At 48.5% G+C, this 12,113-nt stretch overlaps 1 protein-coding gene across 2 annotated transcripts in view; it reads left to right on the top strand.

The window, feature by feature from the left end:
• LOC146548458 (glutamate receptor ionotropic, kainate 5-like) overlaps positions 1-12,113 on the top strand; it is a 216,750-nt gene that overhangs the window by 138,245 nt on the left and 66,392 nt on the right. For both annotated transcript variants that reach the window (XM_085261542.1, XM_085261541.1), the window contains exon 3: positions 853-1,011. In XM_085261542.1, coding sequence (XP_085117668.1) covers positions 903-1,011 — 109 coding nt within the window. In that variant the 5' untranslated portion in view covers positions 853-902. The remainder of the gene's footprint in view (positions 1-852; positions 1,012-12,113) is intronic.

Genomic DNA, 12,113 nt, shown 5'->3' with positions numbered 1-12,113 from the left:
CACTGTTTCCTCTGACTGTTTCCTCCGACTCTGTTTTCTCTGACTCTGTTTCCTCTGACTCTGTTTCCTCTGACTCTGTTTCCTCTGACTGTTTCCTCCGACTCTGTTTCCTCTGACACTGATTCTTCTGACTCTGTTTCCTCTGACTGTTTCCTCCGACTCTGTTTCCTCCGACTCTGTTTCCTCCGACTCTGTTTCTTCTGACTCTGTTTCCTCTGACTGTTTCCTCCGACTCTGTTTTCTCTGACTCTGTTTCCTCTGACTCTGTTTCCTCTGACTGTTTCCTCTGACTCTGTTTCCTCCGACTCTGTTTCCTCCGACTCTGTTTCCTCCGACACTGTTTCCTCTGACTGTTTCCTCCGACTCTGTTTTCTCTGACTCTGTTTCCTCCGACACTGTTTCCTCTGACTGTTTCCTCTGACTCTGTTTCCTCCGACTCTGTTTCCTCCGACTCTGTTTCCTCTGACTCTGTTTCCTCTGACACTGTTTCCTCTGACTATTTCCTCTGACTCTGTTTCCTCTGACACTGTTTCCTCTGACTGTTTCCTCTGACTCTGTTTCCTCTGACACTGTTTCCTCTGACTGTTTCCTCCGACTCTGTTTTCTCTGACTCTGTTTCCTCCGACTCTGTTTCCTCTGACTCTGTTTCCTCTGATTATTTCTAAACTGCTGCCTCCCCGTTGAAGAGCAGCGTCCTCGGGGCCGTACAGCAGTGCAGGGGGCTGTAACTGTGTCAGTGTGGATGTGCTGTGCAACCGTCACATGCAGGATTTCCTGCTGAAGTCTGTGCTGCTGAACGTGTGAAACGTGTGAACTGAGTTGTTGGATCTCACCTGTCCTCCTGTCCTGCAGGTGGCGGTACAGGCAGCCAGCAGACCATTCTCCATGAGGAGCGGTGGAAGATGCCGGCTCTGCCAGCACTGCTGCTGTCGATTTACACCGTCGCCTCGCTGCTGACCATGGCGCCGCTCTCCTTCAGCCAGGCCAACACCCTCTCTGCCGTCCGCATGGGTGAGTGACGTCACGCGTGTTTGAATCCCACTTGCTCCGTCTCGGTGTGCACTGACCCCGACACTCCCACAGACAGATCCGTAAAAGTCTGCACTCACACATCCACCCGGCCTGAGTCTGAGTGTGCTGTACGTACAGCTGTATACAGGCCAGCATGTCACTGATTTATCACCTTATTTCATCCATAATGTATCTCAGCATCTTCACACACATGAGTATGAATGTGCTGTGTGTGTCTGTGCCATGTTGCTACTGTCACTGCTGTCTGTCCTGTTAAGCACAGAGAAAAGAAGTTCCTTGCATGTGCACTTCCATACGTGCTCAGCACAGCTGATTCTGATCCATGTGGAGCTCAAAGCTGCTCTAACAGGACCGTCAGGCTCTGCTTTCACCTGCTGACAGGTGAAAGCAGAGGTTCCTCTCTGCTGTCCACCAAACAGGAGCTTTCGTCCAAACACTAAAAGTTTTTGCACCGTCGAGTCGAGCGGGACGTCAAGTGAGAGGACGTGCATGGGATTGGCTCTTAGTTAAAGTGAGCTCGCTGCACCTTCACTGTTCAGCCTGGTTCATTTACAGAACTCCACCCACTCCACACCATCAACGCTGGGTTTCATGACGGTCAGTCACATTTGGATTTCAGTTATGAAAACAAGATCGTGAACTTTCGCTGCACTCACTTCTTATCGGTGTTTATTGCTGGATGTGATGTGCACCTTTCTTTTGCAGGCTCACGCTCACTGATCTCGAGCCACAAACAGAGCGAGATGTAAACGCTGCGACAGGTTTAACCTCGCATTTCAGTGACTCGGTAATTTTTGCGTGTTTAAGAAGCTGTAAATGGGAAACACTGCAGCTGCAGTCTGCTCAGAGAGAAATACTGGCAGACTGCAGGGAGCCAGTGTGTGACACATGAGTGACAGAAATGAAGCAGCGGTATTTTCTGTGGGAACGAAACTCGAGCACGTGCATTGTGTTCGTTCTTTCCACAGAACACGGTGAAGGATGAGCAGCATCTCCTCCGTGTGAGCGCTCCTCTGCTCTCGTTTCTCCTCTCGCCTCCCACCGCCGTCTGTTTGCCATCTTGATTCCTCTCGCACGATCCCTTTGCTGTGTTTGTCTTGTTACGAGCCCCTCGAGGCCTCCCTTTGTTCCCGCTCGCTCTGCGCATCTCCTCGTGTCCGTCCTGGGTTTCTTCATTTGTAAGGGAGAACTAAACCGAGAGGAAACTGGATCGGGGAGCGTCTCCGTGATCCACGGCGAGGCCCGGGCACCGCTCTGCTGTCAGCACCCCTCGCTGCTCGTCCCGCGGAGGAAGATTAACTCGAGTAACAGCAGAGACTTAAAGCTGCAAGTGCGAGTTCAGCCGATAAGGATTTTCTCCCTGCTCATCTCTCACCCTCGAGTTCAAATCCCTGCTCCTTTTTTATCTCGCGGGGCTTCAACAAAACCAGCAGATGCCTAAACCGAGGTTACCATGGCAACCAAAGGTTCACCTTTCACTGTGTCACTGTTAATACCAGCTGACTGATGCGCACACACACTTATATCTGACACACACAAAAGGAAGCTCTCGTTTCCTTCTGGCCTGGAGTTCAGTAAAAGCAGCAAAAGCCTTGACCTTTGACCTGCAGATGCAGGTGTGGAGCCTCATTGGTCGCTCTCTGGCTCCCAGACCACAGCTGAGCCTCGGCAGCCTGTCCTACATGACTACCTCACAGCGTGGATCGATACCGTGTCTTCAGGCTCGCCGTGTGCACACGAGTTTCAGAAAAGAGGTAAAGTTGCTGTTTTTCTCAGCACAGTTTTGTACTGATCAGCTGCCTTTGAGCAAAGCATTTCTCTGACCACTGCTTTTTAACTGGTAGCAAGAAAAGCCTGCGTACTGACAGAGCGTCACACGGTTTGTTTCTGACCATCTCAGGTGAGTGAATGTTTCCTTTCTGCTGCACTCCTCTCTTCAGCTGCTGGAAAATCTCATTCAGTTCCACTCCAACACTCCACTCTGTAACCAGATTTTCAGGGCTCCTGATTCTGTGGTCGGGAAATGAAAAGGACCGCAGGAAAGTGTTTTGGTAATCCAAAGACTGAGCTCATGATGGCAAACCGTCAGCAGTCAAACGCATGCTCGGTTTGTCCTGCGACAGATGCTGGAGGCTGAAACATCAGCTGCGATGCTGAGAATCAGGCTGGGAACAGATCTGCGTCCTCTTACTCTGCACAGACGCACGCCGCTGTCAGGGACACGAGGAAAGGTTCACCATGGGAGAGACATAAAAACACGCCGTGTGTTTCCAAAAAATGAATGAGCTCACCTGAGGAGGAGGATGGGAGTGAAGAAGAGTCTGTACACGTCACGGGACTCCGGATTTGTTTGGGATATTTCCTCGAACACATAAAAACAAAGTCTCCAAAGTTTCTATGTAGAGAGGGGGAAACCACTGTTTTACGATACTTTCATTTTAAAGAAAACTCCAGAAATAAAGGTTTTAAATGTGTTTGCTGTCCTGCAGCCACAGAGTACAGTCACAATACTGTGCTTCAGTGATTGATGTGATTATTTTCATGGTTTTGTGTTTTTATTGTCTGTGAGCAGCTGTTTCCTGACCTGAACACCACCCTGAGCACGAGGACGCTCTTCTAACACACGAAGGACATTTGCATCTGAGGGAAACGAGTTCATCTTTGATCTGTGCAAACAAACCTCAGTGAAAGTAATTACGAGCGCCGCGTTCCACAAACAGCAATCGCACCGCATGACTCTGCTCCGATTATCAATCAGATACGAGCCGATTCGTCGTCACGCAGAGAGACGACCCAGATGAGACGGAGACTGCGTCGGTAATTAGAGGAACTCTGACTTCGTGCTGCAGGTCTCCGACCGAGTCGCCACGGCAGCTCACGGGTCAATAAAGAGCTCCCGTCAATTATCGATCAGAGGAGAGGCGTCAACGTTATCACTGCAGTCAGAGAGCTGTTGGTTCAGATAGCAGCGCTTCACTGTAGATAAAGATGAAGCATCGACGGGCATCTGAAACACAGCCAGTTATTATGGCAAATAAAAGCGTGTTTAGTACCGTGGAAACGATCTCGCTGTTTGCTGGAGCGCTACAGCTCCACACGGTTGCTTTACATTAGCACCGTCTCATCGAGGATGTCCACCATCGTCCTCGGCTGTGTGACGGCTCCTTTTGTCTCACCTTAAGCATTTCAGCTTCTACAACTTGTTGTTTTAGTCAGCTGTTAGCATGCTCAAACTTCAGGTAATGTTAGCTGCTTTGGTTAGCGCGCCGTATCACGCAGACACAGAGTACCTGCTCATTGGTGCTCAGCAACATCCAATCATCTCGACTTTCACTCAACAAAACCAGAGTGCACGCTCTGTTAGTACAGTGACCTCACAGCGGTCACATGATGTCGTTACAAACTCTCCAACAGCCCAAACACGGCCCAGACGTCCAGCTCAGCTAGCAGATAGCTAGCAGCTCCAGCCGCCTCCCAGTCAAAGAGGCCACGCCCCTAATAATGCAAAACTATAAGCGCTGATGAAATGTACATTGGTGCTGTCCTCTAGTTAGGGTTGCCAACCGTCCCTTAAAAAACGGAATCGTCCCGTATTTAGAAACAAAAGAACACGTCCCGTATTGAGCTAATAAGCGACGCACTTTGTCCCGTAATACAGTGAGAATCAAAAGTAGTCTATAAATGTTAATGGAATTAACGCTTTGTTTGAAAACATAATTCCCAGCCCCTCTCCTGCTTTGTGACCAATGAGCTGACAGCACACTTATGACAATTCGAGTATGACAATTCAGATTACCGCTCATCTCATTGGTTGAGGAAAGGTCGCTTAGGGAGAAAATACCGGAAGACAACAGATGACCACAACAAGAAGCATGGCCAACAGGGAAACAAACGCCGACACTGCGGTGCAAGTCTCGGACGACAGTACACCTAAAGCTTTTTTCAGTCGCGTTATTCAGCTCCTGCTCAAACTGCACGATTGACTCGCAGGGGTTAGAAGTTCATAGGTCACGATGCAGGTCTCACACTATACGGCCCGATGCTCTGATGCGACCTGAGTGCTCACACTGTGCCTCCATAACATGAAGGTTATAACAGAAAATCTGTCGCTCGCTCTCCCTCTCTGTCTTTCACTCACACAGACACACCACCACCATCAACTTTGCTAAATTGCTAATGAAAAACATGATCAGGCAGCTGTGATTGAGCAGCATGTAAATCCAACTATTTTCACGGTTGTTGTGGTCGTGATAATTTTGTGATGCCACATCGAAAAGGCTCGGATGAGCTTTCCAAAGTTTTACAAGTTGTGCCTCCATCGCTTGTGTCCAGATCACAGGCTGCACAGCCATGCTGCTCCATCTTTTTCACCGATGTTTACGTGTTTGCGCGCGAGCAGTGTGAGCGGCTGTGGTGAGACCCTCACGAGCGATTGATGATCGGGAGCTGGTCGTGAGGTGTTAATCACTTCTCGTTACCCCACGTATACTACACGACGCACGATGAAGGCCAAAATCGGTCCGATCACTCAAAAATCGGCTCAAAATGGGCCTAAAAGTGGAGATTATTGTGGACTTCAGGAAGCACACAGCTCCACTCCCCCCCATCATCCTGACTGACACCCCCATCACCTCTGTGGACTCATTCCGCTTCCTGGGTACCACCATCACCCAGGACCTGAAGTGGGAGCCCACCATCACCTCCGTCATCAAGAAAGCCCAGCAGAGGATGTACTTCCTGAGGCAGCTGAAGAAATTCAACCTGCCAACACGGACGATGATGCAGTTCTACACCGCAATCATCGAGTCCATCCTCACCTCCTCCATCACCGTGTGGTACGCTGGAGCCACTATCAGGGACAAACAGAGACTGCAGCGTGTTGTGCGCTCTGCTGAGAAGGTGATTGGCTGCAGACTCCCATCTCTGCAGGACCTGTACACCTCCAGGACACTGCGGCGTGCAGCCCGGATCTCAGCTGACCCTTCTCACCCTGGACACAGTCTGTTTGACCTGCTCCCCTCAGGCAGGAGGCTCCGGTCCATTCGCACCAGAACCTCTCGCCATAAGAACAGTTTCTTCCCCTCTGCTGTTGGACACATGAACAATAACCATATGACTGTTCCCACCACTAACACATGACCCTACGCTGTGTCACTGCATCATTCTATGTTTGCACTGATCACCACCTGCACTCATGTATATATCTTTCTACGTAGCACTCTTAATTCTTATTCTCATGTATATATCTCATGTATATCTCATGCACATATCTTTCTTTCTACATAGCACTTTAATTCTTATTGTTTGCACTGAAGCACCGCAGCAAATTCCTAATGTTGTAAACCTCAACATCTGGCAATAAACCCATTCTGATTCTGATTCTGATTCTAAAACCGCACAGTGTGAGCCCAGCGTTAGAGCAGCAATGTTTGTTCCCCTCAGAGAAAGGGAAGAATGGGAAAAGGAAAACACCTGGCTGGAAAAAGTTAATATGGGCATGTGCAGTGAATATCAGCGCTATGTGGCCAGAAGTGTGATAATATAATTTATTTTGTGTAATAAACAACTGCAAGGATACATGAGTACAACAAATTGATGACTAATACATAAACGTAATACATAGATGAATAATGATGATGAGTTAAGATGCGTAATCATGGGAACAAGCGGGTTTACAAACAGGAGCAGCTGATTAGCATTAGAAAAGCTGAAATAATACCTCAGCTGAAGCCAATTGTACTAAATGCACTAAATGTGCACTGTTACAAGAATATTTTTCTTTCTATTGTTTTCTATTATTTTAAGTTAAGCAGGACAGAGTTCTTTTAAAGAAAGATTTACTTATATTCTCAAAAGTTAAGCATGACAGGCTTCTGTTTAAGAAAGAGACCTGTTTTACTGTGTTAATGTTGTCATTTTGAGCTAAAAATAAATGGCTAAATGATCATTTGTTTCACATGTGTTCATATCACAAAGAATAGAATATGCATCTACTTAAATCAACTTCAAGTCAAATGGTTAAAAAAATAATTTCACACACAAAAAAAGAGCTAGAAAATTCACCACACTGGGAAGGGTGAAGACAACTGGGTCGCCCGGCCCTGGCCACGAGGTGTCCCTTATTTATTTTTCAGGGAGTTGGCAACCCTACCTCTAGCGGACATTGGTGGGACTGCAGCTTGTGGTGGGTTTCAGCATCCGCAGCTGTTCCTGGTGCGGAAGGACGACTTACAGCGTTTCATATTTAAACGAGCACGGAGATAAATCTAAGTGACATCATCATGCAGATACTTCCTCCTCTCGCAGGATTGAGATCCGAGCGGGAAGCATAAATATTGCAGTGAAGGATTTTAACAATTCAGCAGCATCAGTGTCCTTCAGCTGCTGCTAAAGATTGCCATGAATTATTTCAGCCTGTGCTATCAGTCTTTCTGAAGCAATCATTAGCTTATGCTCATCATTAAATATCTGGAAACTACAGCGGCGCCGGTGTAAAAGGTAGTTTGTCACTGCAGATTTATTTTTGAAAAATGAACTCAAAGTACATTTTTCCCACTTTGGGCAGCTCTTATTTCTTCACTTAAGGTGTCACTTTTTATTTAAAAGGCAAATGTCTCACTTTGAAGGGGAATCCAAGCTGAATATAAATGTTGTACCTTCAGCCAAAGACATGTCCGTCAGGTCTGTCTGACGTCCACACCTGGACAACATCCTGCTGACCTGGACAGCAGCGCGTGGACGTTCTTCCACAGAGAGCACAAACAGCTGAACTGTGCAGGAAAATGTGTGCTTTAAAAAACAGCTGCATCGATGCCTGGTTTGTAAGTTTGCTCACGTCCAAAGAAACAAACAGCTGTGAATTTCCTTTTAATGAAGAGACTGAATATTCACCAAGAATCCACAGACATTACACGAGAGTTATGAACTGATTTGCATGTGTGAATTACATTTCATTACAGAAACAGGAAGTCTCTGAAACCACGGGAGTCTCTCTCCTCTTTAGTCTTTATCAGAGCAGCTGTTTCCAGATATTCCCAGGCCTCCGTGCCTTTGTTTGATTTTCCTGTTTGGCCTTTGTGTTTCACTTTCTTGTCTTGCACTCGACGCAGTCTGTAAAATCCACAAACAGGACTGAAACGTAAAACCTTCACAGTTTATGTCACAGAAGCCTTCAGACCAGAAGGTGGTGTAGACTCTTCGGACCTGCGGGGTGAAGGGTCAGGCTTTCCTGCAGCTTGCATGAAGCTACTGTGAATCACAGCACTGGGAACGTGAGCATTTTGGATGCCGTAGAGTACTTTTCCCATGTCTGAGGCACATTTACACTCCCCTCCACATGAACACGAGTCTGTCAAACAAATTGATCTGAATCTGTCCAGGACCTGTCGGACTGTAATCACTGATAATCACCCTGCAGCCAAATCACCAGGTTTTTGAAAATCGATGGAGCCTGAGAGACAGAAATAACAGACGTCAGCTCGAACTCTTTGTTTGGCTCTTTTCTCCGGGGCTATTTTTCCCGCCACATCACAGCTCACTAAAGAAACCAAATTTTAAGCCACCAGGGTGGGAAAAGAATCGATATGTCGGTAGAAACACAAACCCACTCGGTGTATATTGAATAACGTGAGCGTCTTGTTTGCCACCAGAGGATCGCAGCAGTGCTGTGATCGGTTGTGTTGATTCTTCCTTCTGCCTTGTCTCGTCTGTCGACCTACCGCGGCCCCCGGAGTCCACGCTTCCGCACTCATATCAAATAATGTCAACTACACGGAGCTCAGAGGTGGGAAGTGACAAGAAAACCTATTTGTCAATTTTTAGTGAAGGTACACCACCTCCGGGGCTGAATAAGATCAGTCTGCAGAGCTCTTTTTGCCTCAATAAAAGGACTTTTACCGTCACGTCTCAGGTTAGACGAAACGCACAGCGTGGCGGCCTCGTTTCATAAATACAGGATGACGCCTGACGGGAGCGAAGGCGTTCCCGCACCGCCGGGGTAACGAGTGCAGTTGAAACAGCATAATTTGCTATTAAATCTGAGTGCGGCTCGGAGGTGGTGAACGAGGCTGTCAGGAAGTAATTCACAGAAAACACAGACGGGGAGCACAGAGAATACGTTCATCCCAAACGAACAAACGAGCACGTTACCCTGCATACACAACGCAGCACAGTGCTGACTGGTTCCTTCCATTCATTTCACTCTGAAAACGTGCGGAAAACAATCATTTTGAGCTCAAATACTCTTTGACCTTTAACCTGGACCTGGCTGGAGTCGGCTTTGTTTTAGCCACATGCTAAACAGATAAATTCCCAGAAAGCACGTTTCAGTTCAGAGAAATGTTTTTCTGTGTCAAGCTGTGAGTGTAAAACGGTTATAAAAGGAGGCTGAGCACCGAGGCCGGGCTGTAACCCTGGACTTGGACCTCATTAGTCACATTAGCAGCTCCAGGAATGCTAATGTCAGCCTGTTGCTTCCAAACTCGGATTAGGAATTTCCCTGATTACCTCCAATGGCAACAACAGGTCAGAAGTTATTGAACTCTTGGGCTTTTAGAAACACTCTGCTGTCTCTGCAGCTGACTTCTGATGCTCGACCTCGCCGAGGCCCGCGGGGTGAGCGGTGAGCGAGAGCAGCCTGTGTAATCAGGCTCATCCTCTGAACAGCGCCGCGCTCTGCTCTGCTACTCACAATATACAGGCACTTATCACACAATCACATGGCCCCAGTTTTACTTCTCTAATGCAATAAATGTTAAGAATAAGTGCCGTGGTTATGAAGTCTTATCTCTTGGTGATGAGAAGATGTGCCATAAAGTCAGAATCACCAGACGATAAGTTCTGGCTATGAGACGGTGAGCTGTGATTATCAGACAGTAAATCATAAGAATAATCTACAGAGTCGGGATTACAAGGTGATAAATCCTAATTAGAGATAATCGGTTGTAATCATGAGATGACAGTGACTCTGTGAGCGAGCAGATGTAAGAGCTCACGCTGAGGAGAAAGTGTGTGAATGTGAGTGAACCGCTCCCTCGCCTGCTTTAATCTTAATGACAATAATGATTCTGCTCATCTGCCTCACTGTGTGGGGAACCGCCAACGAGCCGAGAGCCGGACACGGCGACCGACGCTCGGAGCGCCTCGCACCCGGAGACACCCGGAGACACCCGGAGACACCCGGAGACACGGAACTGACTGCGCACCACACACAGTGTGTGTGTGTGTGTGTGGGGGGGGCACATACTGGGCAAACTCAGTGTCCGAGTGCTGCTGATGAAGAAGACGTGTCATCTTCATCTTCCCTCCCTCCAGCCCTCCGAGCTCAGCTCAGGCAGATCACCTGTCCAGCTAATGAGTGTGCGGTGAAGGCTGGACTTCCTGCCTGCTGCGCTGATCCGGAGTCTTCGACGCTGCGCTCACCTGCTCGCCTCATTGAAGCAGAACAGGTTATGTGCAACACGCCCCTGCAGGTGGGAGGAGGATGGCTGTTCCCATCAGAAGACGCTGCAGGTATCTTCGTCTTTAGATTTTCAGCTTCACGGTGTCGCCTCTAAGGCTCTAAGAAGATCGCACCGGTCAGCACGAACCATGTGGCTCTCTTCGTGTTCCCCGATAAATCGCCTCGAGAGCTGTTAATTATTTACGAAACACAAATCAAATCCAGGACAGGCTTCCTGCTCGTTACGGAGCCTCAGCAGCACTTTGATTTTTAATCTCTTCGTGTGGAACGGTGGATCACACTGCCATGAACCTCCTCGTCATCATCCCCCCGCACATGCTCAGACCATCTCAGCCCCTCTGAGCTGTCCCTTTGATGGACTCGGTCCTTGTTATCCTGAAACGGTGTTTAACCTGGAGAACACCGCCGTGTCGTGTGGTTTTCCCATCAGGCCTCAGCATCAGCGGTCTGCACCTCGGCGGCTCGTTCGCCCTCTGGACGTACAGTAAATGAGCGGATCACGGTGTCAACATTCCCATCTGTTTATGTGCACATCCTGCCCGCTCTCCTAACGCACGCCTGCTCAGGAGTCAGGTGGGAGGGCGCAGCAGGAATAAACGTGGCAGGTGTCACCGCACACAGCCGGCGGCTGGGCTGTAGCAGGAAATAGAAAGGAAATAGCTCCTGTCAGTGCTGCAGCTTCCCTCGACTTCCTGTTGACAGGGACACGGATCAAATCTATTTTTTTCTGCATCGTCATGCGGTTGACGATGGGATGGTGCCGGTTATACCGAGGAGAAGGCAGCTGGGATCTGAGCGACGGCACACTCGATCACCTGGTGTCTTCAGGTGAAGAGAGGGTGGCTCTGCACAGAAGAGATGGAGGTGACAGCAGTCTGCTCTCAGGCTGTGTGACGTAGTCTGAGCCGCTGGAGAGACCAAGCAAGATCTGTGGACTCTTTACAAAATGTTGGCTCATCTGTATCGGTCAGCCTGTGGAAGCCAGACACTGGTGTTTGCATCTGTATGGCGGGTAAAAAAAAGATGGCGGCACGCACAGCAGCTCGTGGCTCTCTCTCTTTTCTTGCTTCGTTGTGCTAACTGGACTCTGGTCTTCATTTAGAACTTCCCATAACAGATGACTTTAGCCACACTCACAGCATGGCTGCCATCTAACCGCTGGGATGAAACCCGTGGAACCAGCTTCCAGTTTGGATTCAGGAGACAGACACTATCTCTACTTTCAAGATCAGGCTTCAAACTTTCCTTTTTGCTAAAGCATATAGTTAGGGCTGGACCAGGTGACCCTGAATCCTCCCTTAGTTATGCTCCAATAGACGTAGGCTGCCGGGGATTCCCATGATGCACTGGGGGTTTCTTCTTCACTCACTATGTATTAACAGACCTCTCTGCATTGAATCATATCTGTTATTAACCTCTGTCTCTCTTCCACAGCATGTCTTTATCCTGTCTTCCTTCTCTCACCCCAACCAATCACAGCAGATGGCCCCGCCCCTCCCTGAGCCTGGTGCTGCCAGAGGTTTCTTCCTGTTAAAAGGGAGTTTTTCCTTCCCACTGTTGCCAAAGTGCTCATAGGGGGTCATATGATTGTTGGGTTTTCTCTGTATCTATTATTGTAGGG

The sequence above is a fragment of the Mchenga conophoros genome, linkage group LG22 (genome assembly GCF_057382185.1).
Source record: "Mchenga conophoros isolate Kocher_MC1m ecotype Shallow Benthic linkage group LG22, M_conophoros_male_GT1.1, whole genome shotgun sequence".
Lineage (NCBI taxonomy): Eukaryota > Metazoa > Chordata > Actinopteri > Cichliformes > Cichlidae > Mchenga > Mchenga conophoros.
Note: the sequence above shows the minus strand (reverse complement) of the source record. Positions and strands in the feature narration are given on the sequence as shown.